Source organism: Salminus brasiliensis, chromosome 5, assembly GCF_030463535.1.
Source record: "Salminus brasiliensis chromosome 5, fSalBra1.hap2, whole genome shotgun sequence".
Lineage (NCBI taxonomy): Eukaryota > Metazoa > Chordata > Actinopteri > Characiformes > Bryconidae > Salminus > Salminus brasiliensis.
The window spans coordinates 17,655,379-17,680,261 of NC_132882.1; the positions used below are offsets into that span (position 1 = coordinate 17,655,379).

Sequence of the window (24,883 nt, forward strand, 5' to 3'; positions counted from 1 at the left end):
ACTGGCCAGAGCTTCACATGCAGAACCTTGGAAGGAAAGAGAGAAGACTGCTTGTTCTGGAGTTCTACAGTCAGTAGGAGGTGTCATTGAAATGGGCTGAGTAAGAAGAATCCCTGCTGAAGATGTGTCCCCTCCTGCCTCCAGCGTGGCACTGCAAGTCAGTCACATATACACACGCAGCTGACAGTGCCCTGCTTACAGGAGAACTCTTATCTTTGTGTTCCACTGTAACAGCATGTGCACCAGCTTTGCTCCATTACACAGGGGCTTGCTGTGGTGCCTCTGTATTGAGCTCTGCTGGAAGCAAAGCTATCTGATCCAGAACCGTAAGGATGTTATGTTCTGAATTTCATCTTGTGAATGAAAAAGAGCTAATCTGTCTCCTTTTTAATGTGACACTAAAGTTGTAAGGATTGAATACTTAAAAAAAAAAAAAGCCAAAAAAAGAATGAGTGACTGCTGAAGCCCAGACTGGCTGACAAACAAACGAACAGCTTCAACTCATGCCAAATATTCCTGGTCTCAAACTGCCCAAACATTCTTTTCAGGCCACCTCAGCTGTACTGAATGTGTGTCAATAAGAATAAAGCAGTTCTCCATGAACTGCTTGAGCCTTTAAACTCCTCTCATGTGTCTTGTATACACTGGAAAACGGAGAAAGGATAACTTTAGGTGATAATCTTCAACAGTAATACAACAGTAATACAGTGAATGGATAAAAGGTGTGTGTTCATGTTCCATAATACTGTGCCAGAGATAGATAATTAGGATGAGATCCGGTGGTGCTGAGACTACATACTGTGAGAAGACTGGGCTAATTATCAGCACCCAGCAGCTAAACGTTGTCCAGCTTGACAAAAACACACACACACACACACGCATACACACACACACACACACGCACACAAACGCGCACACATACATATACAAGGATCCACAGCAGATTTGTGGTACATCCGTTAACAGTTCTCAGTTGAAAAGCAGACTGGAAAGTGTATGTGCAATGGGTGTATGTGTAAGTGGTGTAGCTACAGGTGTACACAGGACGGGCAGTTCCCACCCAAACAGGTTGTCGGCTCAGAAAAAAAATTCAGGAAAAAAAACCCTTACTTTTCTAGCTGATGATTGGCCATTTCCAGACAAATGGTCTGGCAAGTTAGCGGCATAATACATTTTTTTGTCAGCCAGTGCTGAAACTAGGCTGGTAAGCACTTCTGCGTTTTGCTTTCTGGCAAAAATGGGGACCTGAGGTACAGACTCAGACTTAAGCTGTATTCGAATCACATGTTAACTAAATTGCAACACGAGTTTGACTTGCAACTTGACTTGGCTTGCAAAACTAAGGCTTAATTGGAGTGAGGGATTCATGTTGTTTTCTCAGTGAGAGAAAAAAAATTAAACAAGGACTGTAAACCTCAAAGGTGCCATACAATGCAACTGTTCAGTATTTTAGTTTGTTCTTTGGTGTATAAGTAGTAAAATATAAGACTTTGGTAAAGTTAAAATGTTCAGATGCCATTTTACATGCCTGTTTACAACCATGTTTTCTTTTGGTAATTTTATGGTAGGCATTTTTTAATACTCTAGTGGCACCCGCTCTGGTTGGCCCTTCTCGGTTCTACAGTCAGCTGACTAAAATATGGCAAACTTCCAAATCTGCTGCAAAGGGGGGAGAAACTCCATATTAACGCCTATGGATTTAGAATGGGACATAAAAGCTCCTGTAGGTGTAATGAGTAGGTGTCACAAAACTTTTGTCCATTTAGCGTATTTTTGAGGCTTTTTAATACCTTCCTAACTGCTTTTTTACATGTACATCTCAACAAATCTACAATACCATCAGTCGTTTCTTATGTTGAATGTAATTACACACAATATTCAAAGACCCAACCCACTGGTCTGTGTTCAGACAGGGGTGCACTTAAGATGGCATATTCCAGCATAGGGCACAAAACAGGAAGTAGAGAGAGCAACATCTGCCCACCCATCTGCTCCACCCGACTACAAGACAGCATAATCAAACACACACACACACACACACACACACACACGCACACGCAAACTCAACAAACACAGAGAAACTCCCACAGCATTCAGCCGCCAAGCTCTATCCCATTACATAATCATAATCTCTCTTTCTCTGTGAGCCTCTCTCTCTCTCTCTCTCTCACTTTTAACTCACACACATACACTCTCTCTCTCCCTCTATGTATACAACACTCTCTTTATACATATAGCTGTGTGTAGAGTGCCCAATCTGAGAAAAGTCTACGTAAAGCTGTTTATCAGGTCTCCTTGAGGATGACCAGTAGTTACTGTTACCATCAAATACATAGTTTATCTCATCAGTCCTGCATTAAAGTAAATCAGGCAAGCCGCTGTTGGACCTGAATAAAGTGTGACTGGAGTTCAATTAAACCAGAATTCTTCTAACTGTGCTCTTCTAACCAACATTTCAATAACTAAATGGATTTTAGCACACTTACTGGTCTGTTCACCATGAAAAGTTCACACAGTGGAGAAGAACACAACAACAATATACTGTATGTGTTTAAGCAGTAAGTTGGGATGTATATTGGCTGAGATGTTATTCCTCAGGAGGGAGAAGCTGCTCTATGGGGAATGATTTCTTTCTGCTGTGGGGGTAAACACATTGTCCTCAGCAGCATCGCTGCATGTAAAACACTCATCTCTCCTTCTGCCTCCATGCTCCACTACAGGCCCCTAGTTAACCAGCCTGTTTCTCAGTAACGGAGACCCAGTCCAGTCCCCAAGGATTTGACTGGCAGATTACACTCAGGGCTGTTGTATCACAGTTATTCCTGAAAAACTCATACTATATGTAGATGACTAAGCTTTAGGATTATCCATGCATTACTGAATCCAGGACAGGGATAACATTTATATACAATGTAGGTCAGGGAACGTAATATTTCAACCCCAAAATATTGTAAGACCTCACATATTTCATAATAAAACATGGTTGGTAATACGCAGATTATCGCATTTGCTTTTTATAGTCCTACCATGAGCTGGACAATGTGTGATTCACCAGCCTGTATATTTGTTAGACCATTTAAAATGATGTTATCGTGGGGCATGCCAGGCAGCAAAACTGGGCTTAAAATAGCCGGCTGGCGCATCAGTGAGTGAGAGAAGGAGAATAAGACAGAAAGAGAAAGAAAGGAGAAGAAGACAGCTGGGATAAAAGAATATTAGGCATGTTGGAGAAAGAGAGATTAAAGAGGAATGAGAGATGGGTTGGATGACAGACAGAGAGAGAGAGAAAGCAAGAATGACAGAGGAATGTGGTTGCCTAATTAGTCCAGTAGTCCCGCCGGTTAGCTCAGAGAGACATGAGGGCATTACATCTGCTGTCTCGGCCTTTGCTTTTGAAAACAGCCTTCACAGCGCCAACAGCAGCAGTGTTAATACACTGCGGTTATGTGGGCTAGCCTCACTTACTCACATACACTAATAGATCATAGCCGTGCAGTGTACCTATCCATGCTTCTCCCAAGAATGTTGTGAGGTTGGATAAACTTGAAAGAATGTTGGGGCCATTTAACCTAATAAGAAGCAGTAGCAATAACTTTGCCAAAACGTGTAAATTGTTCAAATTGGACTCCTACACTTCCTACAGCTCTTTGTTGCTATGCTTAAAATACTATACTACTATGTTGCTTAATGTAGTTGCAGCTGATCAAAAATGTGTAGGTTTGAAATTACAGTATAGAATTTACCAGCCGACTAACAGTAGCTAACAGTAGCTCAATTACACCCAGTCTGTCCGAACAGTGTGACCTGCCAGACACCAGTAAGTTAGTGCTAAATTTCCAGTGGCAAATGTCATGCGTTGTTGCTTGCTAATGAAAACTAGGTAGGAATTGACAATGACACGTTTTTTAAATGTGCTAGTATGTGCTAGATTACATGACAAGCGCCTATGCTAACCTTTAACACATATCCAAAATTATCCATAATAATCCATTATTTCAAATGATTGACACTTTTATTTTAATAAACTCTATAATAAACTCTATAATTTTGGTAAACTGTAAATTTTGTCCAACTTAGTATTTGCCACGAAAGACAGAGCATGGACATAGGCATACATAAAGACGCCGTTTCCACCCCTTCACCTCATGAGTTTTGAGTATCAGGACTGTACCTGGACTAGAGCTGGGCAATATGACGATATTTTATCGTATAGTGCTACATTTTGTTATCGTAATACACAATAAGCTTTTCTAAGAATATCGATATTCAACTGCACGTTTCTTTACAAACAGTGTAATTAGACAGCTTTAAATAGATAAAGTACAGCAGATTTTGATTAAAAATCAGAATATCCGAATAGTAGTTTTTGAGAATCTGTTGCTACTTATGTATCTCATCTGTACTTACATGTATCATGATAAATATTGCATATTGTGATATAGTATTTTTTACCATGTTGCTCAGCCCTAATCTGGACTGTAAACACACCCAAGATGCATTTAAAACAGCTACACCCAATCATTTAAACCACATGAGGTGGTCCGAGACCCTAAAGCCCCTTTTGGTGTGTTGTACCAGACATTATCCAGACTTTATCTTGCCAGCCCTATAGTTCAAAATCTAATGTCCGAGTGAGCCCATGAGTAAATAGAGCAGGTCATTTCCCAGCGCATTCACAGTGAGTGTGTTGATGACATCATTATGGTTGAGTTGGTTGCTTAATTCGCCATCTTCAATGTGCTGTAAACAAAACACTGCTATTTTAGCAGTGCACTATTTGCCTCCTGCACGTGCTACACAGGCACTGCTCCTTGCCTGAACCAGGCAAAACACTTCCTGTCAGACACAGAAAATATCTGGCTAGCCAGAGGTTTTCTCAGGTTGCTCAGCTTACCTGTATGTGATATGCTTGTGTTGCCACTTTTGTCCTGTGAGGGCGTAGCGTCGTTTTCGTACGCTGAATTTGGAGGCACCGCCAAGCTGGTCTGGGACCCCACACCGGGGCTTTTTCATCCAGCTATGGGACAGAAAAAAAAAGAGGAAAAACAGGGAAAGACAGACCTGGATTACTACCACACCACATTACCTTGTCTACATGCTATAGCACACACAATCATCTTATCATTTATGAAATATATAATCATAAGGCATAGTTCATATTCCACACAGGTATACTATCCACAAAGTGTCTCAGGAATAACAACTATGACAGCTACATTCGGGGGGAAAAAAATGGCAGGGAATTCTTCAGTGCCTCAACCGTCACTGGAGTGTTGGGACACAAATGAAGCAGCACATCTAAGTCCTCCACATCTAAGCCACACTTCTGACAGGGGGAAATGAGAGTCAGCGCTCTTTCAGAAGCTGCTTTATACGGGTGTGTGTGTGTTTGTCCATGAGAGTGAGAGAATAATCTGTATCTGAGATGTCTTTGAAAGGCATTCCATTGTAAATGTGTCCGGTAGCTAACAGCTCACACAGATTTGCGTGCGCATCTGCGCCGGTGTATGCGCATGAGTGTGTATGCTGTATGTTGGAGTGTATGCTGAAGCGACCTCATTTTAACTGCAGCCTTTAGAACATGGCTTTCTCCACCTAAATCTCTCATATTCCATATGATAATATGCTAAAGAGACAGAGAGAGAGAGAGAGTGAGAGAGAGAGTGGGAAAGAGACATTAATACTATTAGCAGGGATATCTGCTAAGCCTGTTCAACACCTGTCACTTCATATACAGATGTGTGAGATGTGTAAATTATGAATGAATTACACACACACACATACACACACAATTACCCTTTAAGAGCAAAGAACAAACACACAAAAGAAGAATCAGTGCCTCACCTTATAGTGTTAGCGCTACGTCATTACACAGAAGCAAAAAAGGAAACAAAAAGACACAACAATTAAGATATTAGAGGGGCAGAGACTGTTAGCTGTTGAAACATCACATTGTGCAGGGCGTTGATTAGATTCAGCACACTGAGTGTGTGTGTGGGTGTGTGCTACGAGAACAAAATATGCCATGGCTCAGTGGAGCAGTTTAGGCCTGTGGGTATCAAGCAAACTGAACGAGGCAGAGCAGGTACAAAACACTGACTGATTAATTCACAACACACACACACAGAAAGAGATTTATAGATAGATAGATAAATAGAGAGAGAGAGAGAGAGAGAGAGAGAGAGAGAGAGAACACAGGAGTAAATGGAAAAGCAAGAGTGTGTGGCTAAAAAGAAAAAAAGAAAGGGGAAAAAGGCAAAAGTAAAAAAAGAGAGAAGGTGAGCGAGACAGAGAGAGAGAGAGAGAGAGAGAGAGAGAGAGAGATTTTCTTTTTTACTCAATGCTTGTCCAAGTTTGGGGCTAATATCCTGCTAGCTGCTTTGATCAGCTCGGAGTGGTGTGCCAGTTCTAAAGGCAACTTTGATCAAATGATAATGTGTGACTAAAGTCACGTCCCTGCCACTTTCCAAATCCGGAACCGTTAAATCAGGTGAGCTGGCCCACGTGCTAGCTGGTGGCATCCAGAAGAAAGTTCTGTTTATTGTCATCTGTTCTAATGTGATCTGGTGTTTCTATAAAGCAAAAACATTCCTATTGCAGAGATACTGAAATAATGTGCTTAGCTGCACTGTAAGCTAAGCTCTGCACTGTACTGTAGTTTAACTGAAAACTGTGGGCTACTCACTCGATGGTGTTCTTGTCCAGAGCGCCGGTGACGTTGAGGCCGTACAGCCGCTGCATGGCAGCGATAGCAGTCTGCATGGTCTGAGCCGAACGCAGGACAGACATTCTGGGGTCTGTGGGGGGGAGGTATCCATACCGCTGGAGCCATGCCTGCAGGACACAGGAGACAGGGAGCAAAGGTCAGCTGGGGGTCAGTTGCAGCTACAGTCAGCCACAAGAGCCAATCTTGCTCTACTGACTGCAAAACTAACGCTGCTACAGACGATCGATGGGCAGAATGTGCCTTGATGATGAATGCTTGACTGGTGCAATTATTTTAATCGCTGCTATTAGTAGGTCAAACATAGCTTTTGAGTTAGTTCTGATTTATAGTTTATGGGAAATGAGCAATCTTTATAATGCTATTTTGTGTCAGTGTAGACTGCTCTGTGCATACACACACACACACACACAGTATAATAATAAGCCCAAAGGCTACTGTTTTGCATAGATTCACTCATTTGACCTGCCGTCTGGCACACATCACTGTAAATCAGAACTATATGGCACTCATCATGGAGCTGTGTGCCTGTGTGCTGTGTATGTGTATGTGTATGTGTATGTAACTTCTCAAAGCTTCTTCCTGTATGTAAAGGGGCCTGATCTCTGCTCAGCCTGGGTGGGCTCAGTTCTTTTCACTTCAATTCTTCGCCAACATGTGGGAGTGCACTCAGTCCGGCACTAGCCCGTGGGTAAAAGAAAGAAACTCATTGCAGTTTCCAAAACACTCAAAGGCTTTATATCAGATGTTTTCCTGCACATACTGCAAGATGCTATCTGCGGCCCATTTGCACCTGACCATATTTGAATATTATTCTGTAAAAATGTGCAAAACATGCTCTTTCGGAGGGCTTAGGCTTACTGCTGAGAGCCCCCAAATCCTCTACACAGCCAGTCAGAGCAGCCCTACACACAGCTCAACATCCAACTCCATCAAATGAGAGAGAGAGATCCTTGAATACACTAGCAATGCTGTGTGTTATGGGGGTGTTTAATGCTAACAGCTGTAACAGGTGCTTATGGTTGAAGAGATAAGATTTTTTATTAAATTAAACATTACATTATTGTTTGTTTAATATTTCCCATATATACAATATCTTAAATATATTATTATTGTAATGATCTTAAGTGAAATTATAAAAAAGGATTAGAAAATGATCAAGTGGTCAAAAAGGGAATAGCTCTTTTTGGCCTCCTTTATTTGCTAGTAAAAAAGGTCTAGCAAATTTACTAGTCAAATTCAAAGATCTCTATAATGCAGTTTATCCTAACATAAATTCTTATTTCACATATTATGTAAAATGTTAGATCTACAGATCTATTAAGCCACCACCAGTCATATTGTAAGAATGTTAATTAAATATATCTCCCATTATGCTTTACTAGTAAAAATGTAATTCCAGATATCTACAATAGATTTTTGAGTAGTGGATTTAGAATGGGATGTCATGAAAACCCCTGTAGGTGTAACGTGTACTTTTGTCCATATAATGCCATTTTGACTAGTCGTATTGCTGTAATTCTATTTTTACTGGTAAAAAGTCCAGTTAAAGATATTTACAATTATTTTACAAGTAGAAATTGTAATCTAGGATATATTTTGTCCTTATGGTGTGTTAATAGTACTAGTACACATTTCATAGTTAAATTCTACTTACAAATCGCATTACAGAGATCTTCACTTTAGGCTAAAATGGCTTGCCATACCTGATGACATATAAAAGCTGAGATATTAAGCATAAATGACTCCATCTGGCTTGTGTAGCTCTCTCTCTCTCTTTTGTTACCTAGATGCAAGCCCAACAGAATTGGCCACCTGGCTAATTTGATCCACAAAACACTACTCAATGCACCATGTGCCAGTGTAGCACATAATTGGTAGCAGTGTGCTACTTCAGAATGAAGCTCACGCATGACAAAACAAATTCATTTCAAACTGGGCCCTGCCATTCTCCCTGCCAGTTGTCCTCTTTTCTCTCTACTTCATTTACAAAGTGTCCCGCTTTCCCCTTCCATCAGCACGTGTAAGTGATGGCAGATCCATTACAGAAGAAAGGAGGGAAGATGCTAGGCGGCACACACCTGCACAACAACAACATGCTTTCAAATAAAGAGGACTAAAGTGTTACCAATCTCAGCTGTTTTCTCCTTCAGCACCTTCCTTGCTTTCACCTGCCTGCCTTCCACAGGACAAAATGCATCCCTTGATACATGTCTATCATAAAGGTATGGGCCATGTTTGGCGAGGTATCAGGTATGGCTCCATATGGGAAGTCAGGTTTAATGAGGGAAGGAAGCGATCAGAGCAAAGCCAGCAACAAATGTCGGAAGGTGCTGTGTGGAGACATCTATGCTTTATTACACAATCATGCCTCTTGCACACGCTGATGTAGGCAACCAGTGTCTAGACGTTGGGCTGCTTAATTACTCAGCTGTGGGCTTTACTCACATATTTGTTTTTGGCGTTTCTGGGGCAATTGTTCTGAAAACAAAAAGGTCACACTTTCTTTTGATGGTCCCCTTTACACACTCTTAAAACAGAAGATTCTACAAAAGGCGCTTTAAGCGATGGAAGTACCACTTTTGGTTTTATAAAGAGCCATGTTTATAACAGATGTAAGGGTAAACAACATTTAAAAGGCTTAAAGATTCCTTACTTAAAGGTTTTTGGCCAATTCAAAGGTTCTTCACATTCACATGTGTTTTACAGAAATGGGTCTAATGAGAGCGAGCCATGTCGTTTTGCCATCAATGCCCAGAGTCTAAGAGAGCACAACTGCCCATGCTCTCTCCTCACAGGCGTCTGTTAGCAGGTGCAGTAGAGCTGGGAGCTGCCCTGCAAGTTCAAAAATAGGTGGTGGCTGTTTTTAGATGTATTGAAGGATGTATGTTAATTCCTTAATGTGCTAATATATTGCTAGGGGGAGCTACAAACAGGCGGGTTAAATGACAAATGGAGGTGAAGAAGCAGAAGCAGAAGAAGTAGTAGTAGAGGTAACAAAAGGTGGTTCTTCCATAGTATCGCTCAAAGACTCTTTGTACCGCCCTTATTTTTAAGAATTAGGCCCAGGTTTAGGATAGAGATTAGGGTCACAGTGGCTGTTCAGGTTTTTTAGATCAGTTCAATAGACCCCAGAAGATATTTAAGTTGGATTAGTTGGGTTAGACAATAATCTATACAAAATAACAAACATGACTCCAGTAATTTGCCCACACTGTTTCACAACCGGCAAAGAATCCCAGAGGTTGAGTAAGATGGAAACGCCTGTGTCAGCAAATGCAAGCAGGGATACCAGGTCGCTATTTCTTACTGCATGTTGACCCAGTTATCTGGTACTGTTTGGAGTGTTTTAAAGGGCTTGAGAGTTTCACTCCAAAAGTGTAGTAAACACTGCCTGGGGCATGGGAGCAGGCTGCTTGTGAGCCATTGCCAGCCGTTAATCTTCTCCAGTGGGTCAGGGATGGACAGTGTGGGGGAGTGCAGATTTACAGGAAGACAAAAGAAGGGAATGAGTGTACCCTCAGGATAATCAGGTTGACAATCACATAACCTCTTGCTTTGTTGTGGCCCAGAAGACTCAGTCTCCAAGTCTCTATCTCTCAAGCATGCTGAAATCTTTAATTCAAATGCCACACATACACCTGTACATTTTGGAAAACCCTTACAAACTCTTGCAAAATTGTCTCGTATCACAAACATAAAACCACTACAAAAACCACTAGACAGCCATCCAGCAACACCAAAAAAAAAAAACAAATGTGTCTAGAATTAGAACTGCTAGTGCAGTATTTTTTCCAACCTTGGTCCTGCAGGCACCCTGCCCTGGATTGGTTTCCTATCTCCCAGCACACCTGATTAAACCAATCAATTAATTGACAGGCCATTTAGGAGTTGCAGGGGGTGTATTAAAGCAGTGAAATGACTACAATGTGCAGGACAGGGTGCCTTCGGGACCAGGATGGAGAAACACTGCACTAGTGCATAAGGCAGCAGAAAGAACACACCCCTGGGGTGACGGGTAGCCACCTCAGCACCTAGAGAGCAATTGGGGGTGCTATGCCAAAGGGCACCTCAGACATGAATGTTGTGGGAGTAGAAAGCACTGTTCCCTTACTCCCTCTCAACCCCCACATCCTGCCAGTCTGGGAGGAAAAAACAGCAACCTTTTGCTCCCAAGCCAACTACCTAAACCTTAAGGCCACTGGTGTGCTTGATAGCTAATATTCTGGCCATATTAGCCTTTGCGGGAGGAAAGAGGAGAGCAATGATATGCCTTATCACTACCCACTGATGCATTACTACCCACAACTATCAAACCAGCGCAGAGCAGTAAAACAGTCCCAGGGAAGTAATAAAATTCCTGTCCAGCTCTTTATCAGCTCTTACATCTGCTGGAGAATATTGCATTGCTGCATTAGTGCTATATAATGTTCTTAAAGCAGGTCTGCCTTCTAGCTCTATGATGGCCTAAGGAATAGACTTCTCACTCTATCTTAGTTCAGAAGCATATGGGTTATGAAACAAACAACAAAAAACACATGGAAAGAAGGTTAAGAGTGGTGGGCTAGTGTACTAGAGATTGTGGGGATGCAGGACAGAGGGACAAAGAAAGAAAGAAAGAGAGAGAGAGAGAGAAAGAGGGAAAGAGAGAGAGAGGAACTGGCAGATGATTTGGCTCTTTGACAGAGACCAGGGCCAAGTCCTGTCCACTAAAGTCCTAACTCCTTTATTCATTCATTCACTAGGTGATGTATGGCCCTCTTTGATCTTGCCTGCGTAAAACTGCTGAGCTACACACAGCAGGTCAATGCTGTTTCATGCCCAGCTGCCATCATTCAGTGCCACTGTAACTCAATAGGATTCACTCTTTAGCTGTATACCAATGCATGGCTGCAGCTTTAGAAGGGATTTCTATGGGAGCCCATTCCTGCCAAAAAAGGCATTTTTTCATTCCAAAAGCATAAAGCATCTCAAAAAAAGGAGACAGTCTCTCAAAATAACAAGATAGTACCTCAAAATAATGACTTGGTATCTCTGAGTAATGAGAGAGTACCTCAAAATAATGACTTGGTATCTCCAAGTAATGAGAGAGTACCTCAAAATAATGACTTGGTCTCTCAAAATGCAGGCGTCTGTTAGCTGGTACGTTGGAGCTGGGAACCTGGTGCTTCCCTCCGAGCATGTCAGCTGCCAGGCTAGTTTGAAAATAGGCGGTGGCTGTCTTTACATGTATCGGAAGAGATGTGTTAAGTCTTTACCCTGCTAGTGTTTATTGCATTGCCAGTGCTGGGGGAGCTACAAGCGAGTTGCAGAAGAAGAAATAGAGTTGAAGAAGTAGAAGAAGCCAATATAATGACTTGGTATCTCCAAATAATGAGAGAACACCTAAAAAATAATAAGATAGCACCTCATAAATAATGGGATAGCAGCTCAAAAGAATGAGATAGTACCTAGTAACTCAAACATAATGAGACAGTATCTCAAAATAATGCTTAACCCAAACACCCTCAAACAAAGACACCTGATGTAAAACACCACAAATGATTCCACACACATCCCGTAACACACAGAGACCAGTGGACTTTGCCACTGTAGGTGGAAGTGAGTTTGCTTGCTCAGCGAACTGGCGTGAACTTGTAGAGATGATCCAGCTCATGGACTTTAGATCAGTTCACCAACAGGCCAAAAGGAAACTAATTAGCCCTGCAGTAACATCAAAGCAGAACCTTTAAAGCTGCAAGAATACTTCATTAGGTTTGAGTCGCCGTCAGAAGGGGTGATGTGGCCATGGCAACGTGTGTAGTACAGCTGTTGTCAATGACAACATACAACACAGTGTTGTTTGCCATTACTTCCCATTCTTATTGGTTAATTTAGGTCATTTAAACAGAGATTAAAAGACACACCATATAACGCGACCTCTGAACGTTGCAAAGAAAGAAGAGGTTTAATGAAGAAAGGATATTCAATTTAGATCATGAAAGCCACCCATGGGCTCTGATCCCCAAAGGCCACAAGGCTGAGCTTTGTTTGTGACTGATGCTCTAATGCTTGCTTATTTGAGCTTTATATGATACTGAGTGTTATGTCTTGTGATGTGGTGTTGTAAAATGACTAAGCCTGTGTACGTGTGAGTGACTGACTCAAACAATGGGAAATGTCTGGGAGTGCATCTGAGGTCAGACACACACACACACACACACACACACACACACACACACACACACACACACACACACACACATGCTTTTTTAACAGAATGTTACAGAATTAGGCACACTGGATCTTAATCACGTTGATGCTTGATCAACTGCACTGCAAGCTCAGTGTGTTTGCATGTGTGCACACGTGTGAGTGACTGAGCTCTCTCTCCTCTCACACACACTAAATTATTCAGCAGGACATGCACCACCACACAGCGCATTGGGTCTCCATGACAACCGCCATCCCACATGCTCAGCCGCTGTTGCCACTTTTGGGCAAATGTCAAGAAATACCATGGCCCTTGTAATGAATTTAATGATAGCTTCACATTACACACCTTCCTCAAGAAGGGAGATCTGAATTCCAGACATTGTCATCACGACTCCCTCATTAGACAAACCCCTCAACTCTAAAAAGTTTCTGGTTGCTTTTTTTTGTGTAAAAAAAAAAAAAGAAAAGAAAAAAAGTAAGAAGAATCTAATAAGTGGTTTGTTTTTAAAATGACTTCTTTTCTCAGTGCAGTATGAAATTCAATCAGATGTGGCACGGGGGTGACATTTCCCCACGCTCTCACAGTGTCATGTCATGAAAACTACTTGTCAGGAGTGCTGAGAGTACCTCCTGTCTCCATGTGCTTCTGTTCATCGCCACTGGAGTTGTCAACAACATTAAAGATTGAATAGTAGCAAATGCTTTTCACAGGCTCTTTCAGCAGCTCTCCACTGAGCTAAGGACAACACGAGAGAGAGAGAGAGAGAGAGCGAGAGAGAGAGAGAGAGAGAGAGAGAAAGAGAGAGAGAAATAGGGAGTCTTACATTGAACAGAATACAATGGAAAGAGAGATAAACAGACTAAAATAGCACTGGGGGGGGGGGGGGGGGGTGGCTGAGAAAATGGTAGGCCTAGAACAGCAGAGAGAGTGTAAGAGAGAGTGAAAAGAGAGAGAGGCAGAGAGAGAGAGAGAGAGAGAGAGAGAGAGAGAGAGAGAGAGAGAGAAAGGAGAGTGAGAAAGAGAGCAAATTCTAAAAAATCTGACCTAAACTGAAAAACAAATTTTCCTTGGGAAAGGCAAAACAGCACCTATCCTATTAACCCCTATAAAACTATTGTAAATAGAATATAAATATGTATTGCATTATTACTACTACTACTACTACTATCAGTATACTATTGTTACTACTGTAATACTGTTATTACATAGTATTTATTGAAGATTGCCTATTTGTATTGATTCTTATAAATAATAATAATAATAATAATACTTTTACCATTTATATAATTCACAAAATATATATTTTAATGTTTGTATGCTCTGGAAACATTGTTATTGAAACAGGCATGCCATGAAACCCAAGCTGAATGTAATTGAACTGAATTGAGAGCGAGAGACTCGAGGAGAAAACAACTGAAATAGAGAGAAACAGCCTGAAATAGCACATAAGCTGAGAAGAGGGTAGGCCTAGAACAAAAGAGAGAGAGAGAGAGAGAGAGAGAGAGGAAAACTGGGAGAGAGCACTGATGAGGGGACTGTACAGACCTGGGACAGAATCGTTCTCTGTTATTAGAAATGTGCCGAGGTTTGTGCTGGTGTTCTTCTCCTGCGTCCGGCAGGACTGTGTGAAAAACAGGTAAACAGACTGACATATCGTATCCACCCCAGGGGCCCGCACAAATCTGTTCACCCAGCAAAGCCAAGCTGACGTCAGAAAGGCCATGTGTGAGCACAACATGCTGTACCAAGCACAGAGCATCTCTCTCTCTCTCTCTCTTTCTCTCTCTCTCTCTGAGTGGAACGCATGATGGCACATGATGACACACGGTAGAAACAGAATGTACACACACCACTTGCAGAGCGGCTAGATGCACCAAGTACCAGCACTTATTGTCACATTTTATCGCTCATGAACCCAAGAGGAAACTCTAGGGAGCGAGCATAAAAAGCACCAGGCTCAGTTTCATCTTCAAACCCTAAGCACATATCCTGATGGAGGCCTGGATAACTTCTGATAGGGCCGCTGAACGTTCTCAGCAGTAGGTCAGTGGGTGGGAAGCAGGAGTAAGTGACACATGAAAGAGAACAGCCCTGGGAGGGGAGGGGGGGGGGGTTGCTGGGGCTCTGGTTGGGAAGAGCTCTAGAGGGAGTTTATTTCCCAGCCATAAACACTGAGACACTAGGCCACCACCACATCGTATAAACAGACAGAAGGGGTGGCAGAGCAGGACTAATAAACACACTGGCTTTTCTGTTCATTCATGACCCTTTAAAGGAGAGCTTGATGTTGGCCTGTGTGACACAGCTGCTGCCACGTCAGTGTCGGACATCGCACCGGCGCCTTTCAATAATTCAGAGAGATCTCTAGGGGCCTGGCTCGTCAAAAACAGCAACACGGAGAGCGCGGGCGGCCATGCTTTTGTAGCGCTGCCGTACCGGCACCCAGCAGGACTCTCCACATCAATGGCTTTCTGCAAGGGGGCAAGTGAAATAGCCGAGATCGTGCTCAGCTCAGATGATTTTGTATTCTCTTTGAGGCTGTGGGCTTTCTTTTTTTCCCCCCTTGTTGCTAGTTGAACCTGAGGTGAGGTGGTCCAGTAGAACGTGTCGGTATGCGTGTGTGCATGCATGTGGATGTGTTGGGTTTTGAATCTGTGTGACTCACTCTGGGCTTTCGCACCTGACGCTGAGCAGCGGCGGAATCAACTTTGACTCATTCATCTGAAAAAAAAAACACTACAACACTACACTGCCTTAGCCGCACAAAGAGGCTCTAACAAAGGTAGTGGAGGAAAGGGAAGGAAACTATAAGTACTAAGAAATACTATAAGTAACTATGGAAGTAAGAAAGTAAGAAACTTGCGCTCAATCCCAGCCACCGCTCCTCCCTAGTTCTTTGTCTGTTTTCTCATGACATCAACCAAAAATTGAAAGACAATGAAAAGAAAGCCAAAAAAAGGCACTTTGTTTGGCTCCATTCACGCACACCTACGCAGCTGCGTTCACATCATCTCTGACAGAGTGACAAGCGCTTCTCATTCATGTCAAGAACGTTATTATGAAGAGGACAGGCTTTTGCGGGAAGGCACTGATGGAGTTTTGCTCATGAGATGCTGTTGGACAGGCCTGGCAGTGCTATTACTGAATATTGCACTGTTATGGAATTTGCAGCAAATAACAGCAACTTTACCAGACAAAAAAAAAAAAGAAGAAGCCCAAAAACTGGATGTAAGAACACAACAAAGGCCTCTCTAACTCCAGTAACTGCAAATAATGGAAGAACGGGGTTTTAAAATATATTTATTTATTTTTATTTCACTTCATTGTGTCAATTTCCCTAGTTCAATCAACCATGTTGCGAAAAAATGACTTCACTGTTGTTTCTTATGAACAGAAAAAAGGAAAATGACTGCAGAAGGTCCCAGAGAGATAAGTGGAATGAAAAGATTACACATGCATTGTCTCCTCTTAATAATTTAGACTTTTATTATATCAAATAGGTTCGCCTGTGCATTCTTGCATAACACTCATTCTTGCCCCCCCCTCCCCCCCAGCACCGCCAGTTAATACCTCCTTTGTCCGTCACACGCAATTAAAAAGGACACACACGCTAAAAAAAGGTTCAGCTCTACTGGGAAGAGGGCCCATTTAAAAAAAAGAAATGGGACCATTACAAAACAAATGAAATTAAATGTGTCAGTGCCATCGTGGCCAAACTGTACTAATCTGAGGAAATGGCTTTTTAGCTGTGAGGGAGAGGAACAAAGGCATGAAGGCACAGAGAAAAGAGGAGAAATTTGTGACAGGAGGAGGAGGTGGAGGAAGAGGAGAGGGAGCCGGAGAGTGCAGGGGTCAAGTTGTGTCCAATGCTCTGGGGGAGGAGGGGTGGAGCTGTGGCGCTGATGTATGACCACTGGCCTCCTTCCTTCAGGCACACTCAGGATGTCGCTGGACAGCGGCCCCACCACCAAGAGCAGGCCAGGACTGCCTTACTAAGCTAAACCTTTTACTAAAGCACAGAGCTGTTATTTGGATGAAGAGATGCAGACTCAACCTGTACCCCTCTAACTCTTAGGACTCTTTCTGTCTGATTGTGTGTGTGTGTGTGTGTGTCCACAAAACAACAAAGCAACAAAGATGAGCCACTGCCAGACCGAAGCAGCACATAAGCCAAACCACGCCGATAACCCACTATGATCTTAACCACCTTCCATTTTACCCAACACAGGGGTGGAAAGTACACATGATTGTCTGTCTGTCTGTCTCTTTTTCTTTCTTTCTCTCTCACCCTGTTTCTGCAGACTGAACATTGATCCATATGAGCATTCATTAAAGTCAGCAAATGTCTATACTCATTGGTGTGCCTGGGCTGATAAAAAGAAAATTGGCCAAAAACCAGGAAAAGTGAGACCTCCGCTCCACACACACACACTCACTCACTCTCTCTGTCTCTCTTTCTCTCCCTCCCCGCCTACATTTCTCCCTACTAAAAAGTTCAAACCAATGAAAAAGTTTGTGGCTTAAAAATAGTTTACCCTCAGCCATCTGTACTGGAAGGAGTTTGTCTTATTGAGTTTTCAACATTCACAACTCTGAGAAAGGACACCTAAACCCACACCTATGAGTCCATTTTAGATTAGTTACCAGATTAAGTGTGACTTCACTTGGTAACTGCAAAGCAGGGGACCCCCCCCCCCCCCCTTCATTAATGCTTAAAAATGCATCACAGGTGTCTCGGTTTTCTGTCCCATTTATTTTTTTTGTTGTTGTTGGCTGTTTTAAATCAGAAGCAGGTTGCTGTAATTGTGCTGACTCCAAACTGTTTATAAGTTCCTTCCACATGAAGAGTTACTGTAAACCAACCCTGAGCCCTGAGCGCTTTGTTCCTGATTAAACAAGGTGAGGAGAGAATCCTGATACACTCGCTCACTGTGTTACCATTCTAACATTCGCACAGACCAGCCAGCTCCTCTCTGGTTACAGCCCTCAGAGTTCGCTGGCCAGATTCTCAACTTTGATCATGCTGATTTCCTTCGCCCTCTCATGAATCCAGTCATGCCAACAGAAAAGCCCAACTGAGCAGCTTTTCCAGGCTCTGAGCAGCATCCTGTCCAGGAGAAAATTAAAGACAAACATCACAACGACTGGCAGTGGTCTAAACTACAGCCCTGCTGTTTTTGGATTTTTTTGGGGGTTTTTTTAGAAAGGGAGGAGATGCCTTAACCCATGTGCAGAGCGCCCTAGAGATGCTGAAGCGCAGTTTAAGATGTTCTTCCCTCTCTGCTGGGTCTGCTGCTTTGTGTAAACACCAGGCAATGAGACCCAGCTGGGCAAGTGACACAAAGCAACGTGTGCTCAACTGCTGATCCAGCATATGGTACAGTGTTAGACAACAGACCACAGTGTTGTCAAAGCAGGAATCTGTGATGCAGCCTATCAAACGCTCAGCTTCCGGCAGCTTCAGCGGTGGAGTGGATGTGGGGGACACGAGAGGCTGAAGAGAGCCTTTCTTACAGCTGTTTTCTTTGTGGTTTATTAGTGTGTAGTTTACTTGGGTCTCGGGTGAAGTCGCACTGTAGACCTGTAGTGGTTAGCCATTCAGAAGTTGTTCTCCTGTTCTCCTGCTGGATCAACGCCAATACTACTTCAGCCCGACAGTCTGCTAGCATTACACTAACTGCATGTAAAAGACCGTGGAGACCAAATAATAATAATAATAATAATAAAAAAGACCACAAGCAGTGTCAGTTTTGTCAGGATGGGGAGGTCTGTATATGTGTGTAAGGCCAGGCTTACCTCCACACTGAACGGCTGCTCCTCTCCGCAAACGGCACATACAATCCAGAGCATGAAGTGCAAGCACAACGCCCCCGGACAAAAGCTATTCAAACGCCTCCTAGTGTGGAATGGTAACAAAAACATAGTGACCCGTGTTCAGGTTTGGGCTACTCTCTCTTTCTCTCTCTTTCTGTTTTTATTAATAGTCAATAAAACAGCTGGAAGGAGTAAATCCCCGCGCTTCAGTTGGATGGCAACATTTGAGAGGATGTGTCGACCGCTGCCGAGCCGAAGGAGGAGGAGGAGGAGGAGAAGGAGAAGGAGGAGGAGGAGGAGGAGGAATGGAGGAGCCGTCGAGCTGGAGAGAAATCCGGAGAAGCCCTCGCGCTCGAGCTCTGGCCGCACAAACTTCTCCTCGCCGTGTGCGTGAGCTGCCCGGTGGCCTCCAGCGCGTGCGGATCGGATGCTCTGATCAGTACCATTGAGTTAGGCTCGTCTGCTGAGCGGCATAGCTGCTAGTTTTCAACCATCGCCTGCGTTTCTGCGCCTGCGCTACACTGACACCCCTCCACATACACACACACACACACACAGCCCCTCCCCTTCTGCTCAGGACGGCGGGCGATCAGCGTCACTGAGTCTTAGCTGGAAAAGCGGAGAGGCAGTACACAAAGCGCTACAGTATTAGCACTGATGAAAACTACAAGGATGGCGACAAGAACAACAAGCACCCTCATTTCCATCGGTTTAATCTGTGTCTTAGCTCCATAAATATTGCAAAATAATATTAGCAACACAACAATAATTATAATGATATTTTTAGAATAATATTAATTATTATTATTATTATTTTTCAATAAATATTTTGTACAAGGTTTCTGTTTACTCCCTGGTTCATCATCAGGTGTCCCTGATGCTGCAAAGAAGGCTAGAAGCTAGAGTCAGTAAGAAAACAGTCAGTAAGAAACCATGGTGTCCACTAGAGGGATCTCTCAAAAGTCTCCAAAGTGGTTTGGCAACACATCTTTACAAATACAGAACAGAATTATGAAGGGAAAAAATGGCAATGTTTTTACAATGTCAGTGTGTTTACTACAGCTTCGGAACTAAGCTCATTGAAATATACCATTCATCATTTAAATGACACCTCTATTCAAATATAATTTAATTACATCCCCGAAGATTCACTGTGGCATCCTTTACTCCACACGTACAAAGCAGACTATAATGAGACAACAACAAAAAACAACAAAAAACAAAAACAAAACAAAAACAAAAAGAGTAATCTGAACTCAGACACATGCAGGCAACACAGCTGATGATGAAGAAAGAAAAAATGAGATTAAATGAAGCAGATCAATGATTTTCCACTTAGAGGCAATTGTGAAAGAAACGGCAGGAGCAGCAGGGTATTAGCCAACGCCATTAGCCTTGTTGATGAGGTCTCAATTTGCATGGGACCCAGGGGGAACTGTTGTACACACTAAATGGGCATGCTCTCTGTGACTCCTCATAAACATCTGCACAACGTCACAGCATTCATACTATACTGAGCTCAGATAGAGATAGAAAGCGGCACTCTAGCCACTGATAGTCCTCCTGGTCTGGAGACAGCATTTTATAATGGTGCATGTCTATTGGCGTCTTGTTGTTGCATACTGTTGTAAATCATTCTGCCTTAAGCTGGTTTTACAGACAATATGTGCCCCCTGATCCACTAATGACCCAGTAAAGACCAGAGTCACAGGTTAATTGATTACCTACGAGGAGATGTTCAAAAAAGCAGTGTGAGAATACAAGTTAATAACAGCCAGAGAAATGTACGGTGTGTGGAGTGAGTACTGCCCGTAGGATTGCTAAAAAAGGCCAATCCTAACCCCAGTTTGACTGGAAAAAAGACCGTCTGTAGGATTCCACAGAGCGGTGGGCCACTGTTCAACTGTTCACTGTTCAAATATGACCTTCTTAGAGAAATCATGGAAGAATTATGAAAGAATTCTCACCACAAAGTTAAGTATCCAAGGTTTTAAAAGGGAACATCTCAACCAGCCTGGTGCATTTTGGAAACAAGACTTGTGGACTGATAAAGTTAAAATCTAAAATCTGTGGATAGACCTTAAAAAAATCAATGCATGCAAGACGGCCTAAACATCTCACAGAGCTAGAAGCCTTTTGAAGGGAAGAATGGGCAAAAATCCCCCAAACAAGCACTGAAGGGCTCTTAGCTGGCTACAAAAAGCGCTTACATGCTGTGATTCTTGCCCAAGGGGGTGTTACTGTTACTAAGCATGCAGGGAGCCCAAACCTTTGCTTCAGGCCCTTTTACTTTTTTTTTTTTTTTTTTTTTAAACTGTAAAAGATGGAAGTAAAAAGGCAATCTTGCCTTAAAAATTAAGGAAATGTGCCACTCTCAACTTTATGCCTTTTGGAAATCAGTTAATCTTCTCTCCACATAGCTTGTTATAGTAACAAACATTTTGACCACGGGTGCCCACACTTTTGCTTGCTACAGTATATGAATTAAAGTTTATTCCTGGAGCCACACAACCAAGGTAATGTTCATTTAAGAAGTTTTATTTCTTAACCAACATCAGGAAAGACAATCTAATACAGTCTAACCAGCAAATGACAAAAATATACATATTTTTTCTTTTGACCATAGGTAAAAAAAAAGGATGAGCACCATCTGTCAATTATTTTTGTCTGATCTAGCACCTGTTAAATATGAGTCATATATGAGTACTGAGCCAAATTAACTTTAACATAAAAAATGGAGCAGTCCATTCTCAAGAATGCGCTTGCAGTCGAGTGAGATTAGTCTTTGTAAAGGCCTTAAGCAGTGAGTGGAAAAATAAAGCAGAGCAGGTGCTGTGGTCTCAGCGCTGGCATTTTGTTGCAGACATGTGAAGATGATGGCATCCTAAACTAGAGCACTCACACTCATTTCAGCAGCCATCTGTGTCACCATGGGCACTTTTTCTCCCTTTCTCTCCCCCTCCCTGCCTCTCTCTCACTCTCTCTCTCTTTCTCCCTCTAACAATTTTCTTCTAAGCAGTGTAATCTTTAATAGAGGCCTGAAAGCTATTTTGCTATATGGTTCCTCATGTCTCCTGCCAGCATCCCACAAACTCTTCTCAAAGTATGACTTTTTAATATAGTAAGCGCATAGCACAAAACCCAAAGAGGAGGCCCAAAGTTTGCAGGTTCTAACTCAAATTGTAAGTCATTCAAACCTAGCATTCCTGATGCCGATGTCCCATGATAGAAAGCGGCCTCACAGAGTCTGGGAAGAATGCAGCGGGACTTCATTAAACCCAGGCAAGCTCCGGTATACCAGCATGTAATTTTGATGGAGTCTGAAGCCGAGCCAAAGTTGGTGCTCAGGTTCTGCTGCCAGAGGTGAAAGCCAGACGGATCCACAGGTCAAGCTGAGGTCACAGCTCACGGGCCTTTGAGGAAACCGAGACTATCTCACTGCTCCAGTCAGCCTGCGCTCATCCAGGGCTTCCAGTCAAAGGAAATGAGTATCTCTGACACTCCCTATGACTTTTAGATGAACTACTGCTACCACATAACCCTGCAGAAATAGGGTCTGCCTTCATGCCCTGCTGGAGAATTGGAGACAATGTCAGAAATTACTCTTATTTCATAGACATCCACAGTCGGTCAAAATAAGATTACCTGGTTGATATCAGGAGGACATGATGATATTCAGAGTAACTGGGACTGACTGCAAGGGGTGCAATTAACAAAGCAACAGGACATATTGCATGGAATAAAAATAAACTTGATCTAAGTCAACACTGCAGCTAACAGTCTGTGTATTTACATAATAAGCTTAAAGATGATTTATACAAAGAATCCAGCTGGAGTTTGAGGAAACAGCAAGCCATCTGTGGTCAAAGCACACATGTGAACTAAAGTGTTTGTGTATGTGCATGTGTATGTGTTATTGAATTTCTACACCTGTGATGAGTAGATGTTCTCCTGAATGTAGCAAAATGTAGAAAACCCAGGACTGATTAGTTTCTCCTGTGTTTGGTTAGAGTGTAGATTTATACTTGTGGTTCTAGTTATTTAGTGTGGTTAGTGAGTACCATCAGGTTAGTCTTTGGGTTAAGTGTAAGGAACACATTTTGTACACTAGAAGATTCAGATACACTGTACATTGGTAAACACAAACAAAATATGTTCACATAATTGTGTTGACATGGCATTTCATTAATGTGGTACTGAGGCCCTGTCCACACAAATACAAAAACGCTCGTGTGAGCACGACAGCCCTGTATGGTGATAGTACCTTATAAAGAGACACATTAAAGCACCATGCAGATAAAAGAAAACACATGGGTGATATTTCCAAATGACACAATACTCCCTCTGCTGTGTACTGTGAAAGTCAACAAATGATGGATTCTAAAGAGACACTACATTGTATATGGACTTTGTACTTTTTATTAATGGTGTAGTTCACTAAATGAGGAGTAAGTCGATATTTGAGATTGAGCCAAAAACATTAAGATAAGATAAGATAAGATAAGATAAGATAAGATAATCCTTTATTAGTCCTGTGTTACAGCAGAAAGGGATAGCAAGACACTCAGTTACAAAAACATAGATAAATAAATTACACTGTAATTTATTAGTGTAATTACAAATTACAATATATACACAATATAAATAAGAAGTAAAAAAACAATAACAATATTATTTACAGGCTTATTGCAAATGACTCTTAATTGCATGTGTGTGTGTGTGGGGGGGGAGGGGGGTGTATTGCACATAGTAACATTGATGCGTTGTGACATCTGTTTTTCATAAAGCTCTGTTTTCACTGCCTACACCATAACACTGGAAACTGGAGTTTTCGAAAATCTCCACCTAGGAGAGCATTTTTAAAAAGCTCTGATTTCAGTGTTTTTGTGTGGATGAGAAAACATAGACACACACTTGACGTGGAGACGAGCTGAAAATGTAAATTCCAATTTGTTTCTATTATTTATTTATGTTGATGGAACAAGATTTGATTTTAGATAAAAGTAAAATTACATTAGAAACAAAGCACTTTAGTACATGTAGAGGAGTAAATATGCATACGCTGTAAACGTTAGGCCAACTTCAAGTAATAAAGTTTTAAACGGTTGTTTTTCATAAGTCAACCACGTTTTTTTGGTCTGCAGCTCAGTTTGGTCAACAATAGCTTTTGACTTGATCCTCAACAACATTAACTAATGTGCTGCAGCTGAAATTGCGTAAATATTTTGTAAGAATTGTTAACACTAAAATCACTGTCATTTTAAGTTGGCCTGACTTTACATTTTTTACAGTGTACCTTGGCGATCATTTGATTAGTTACATTAGGGGCAGTAATTTATCACTTTCTCCCAAGCACAGTACATTACTCACCACTCCCTAATACAGTATGTGTATGAGTACGTGTGTATTTGTGATAGAAGGTACGTTTGTGTGTCACTTTGCATATGTCAGTGGGAGAGAGCTGTTAGTGTCAAGATCAAAGACGTCAAAAAGTTGAGTAAATAGGAGGTTATAAAGTTGCAGAAGCTCACACTGTGTCACACTGATATGTGGAAATGCTCTTCATCCAGACAAAGCCCCCGGCCTGTCTGCTAGCACGTCTGAGAACACTACACCCCTGCTGGGCATGAAGAGGGAGGTGAGACCCCCAGGCCTGCAGGAGCTGCCGTACGTCGTCAGGAAGCACTGCTGATGGGGAGGAGAGAAATGTCAAGTCTTCTCGTGAAATGACAAACGCTCCATCACTCTACATGTCAGGCGCCCCTGCTGCACAGTGGAACCACAGCCGCAGTCTTGTACTGTCCTGGCACCCACCACACGCTGTCTAAATGTGGCCGATGCAGTTGGAATTCTTTTCTCTTCATTCAAAGCTGCCTGAATATAAATATCACAAACTTTTCCCCCCTCAAAAGACATTTCTTGAACTGACCTTTAGAAGCTGCAGTTATGGCAGGCAATAACAAAAGTTTGTTTAAATATCGGCACTGTCATGAAAAACCTTTTTATATAATTTAAATGTATCAGTTTGTCTTTACATTGTCTACAATTTCATGATGAATGAACCAATAGAAATGCTCAAAAATTACAATGGAATAAAAACCTTTTCCTTCTCCTGTAAATTTGCCTTTAAAATATTGGTATAATAAGTT

At 42.2% G+C, this 24,883-nt stretch overlaps 1 protein-coding gene across 2 annotated transcripts in view; it reads right to left on the reverse strand.

Annotated features, from left to right (window-relative positions):
* LOC140556126 (matrix metalloproteinase-16-like) overlaps positions 1 to 19,233 on the reverse strand; it is a 63,253-nt gene extending 44,020 nt beyond the window's left edge. Inside the window, exons 1-4 of one of the 2 annotated variants that reach the window (XM_072679683.1) lie at positions 18,717 to 19,233; positions 6,686 to 6,834; positions 5,845 to 5,859; positions 4,895 to 5,017 (exon numbers count right to left, since the gene is read on the reverse strand). In XM_072679683.1, coding sequence (XP_072535784.1) covers positions 4,895 to 5,017; positions 5,845 to 5,859; positions 6,686 to 6,834; positions 18,717 to 18,842 — 413 coding nt within the window. In that variant the 5' untranslated portion in view covers positions 18,843 to 19,233. The remainder of the gene's footprint in view (positions 1 to 4,894; positions 5,018 to 5,844; positions 5,860 to 6,685; positions 6,835 to 18,716) is intronic. The other variant, XM_072679684.1, reaches the window with a different exon arrangement.
* Positions 19,234 to 24,883: the final 5,650 nt, after the last annotated feature.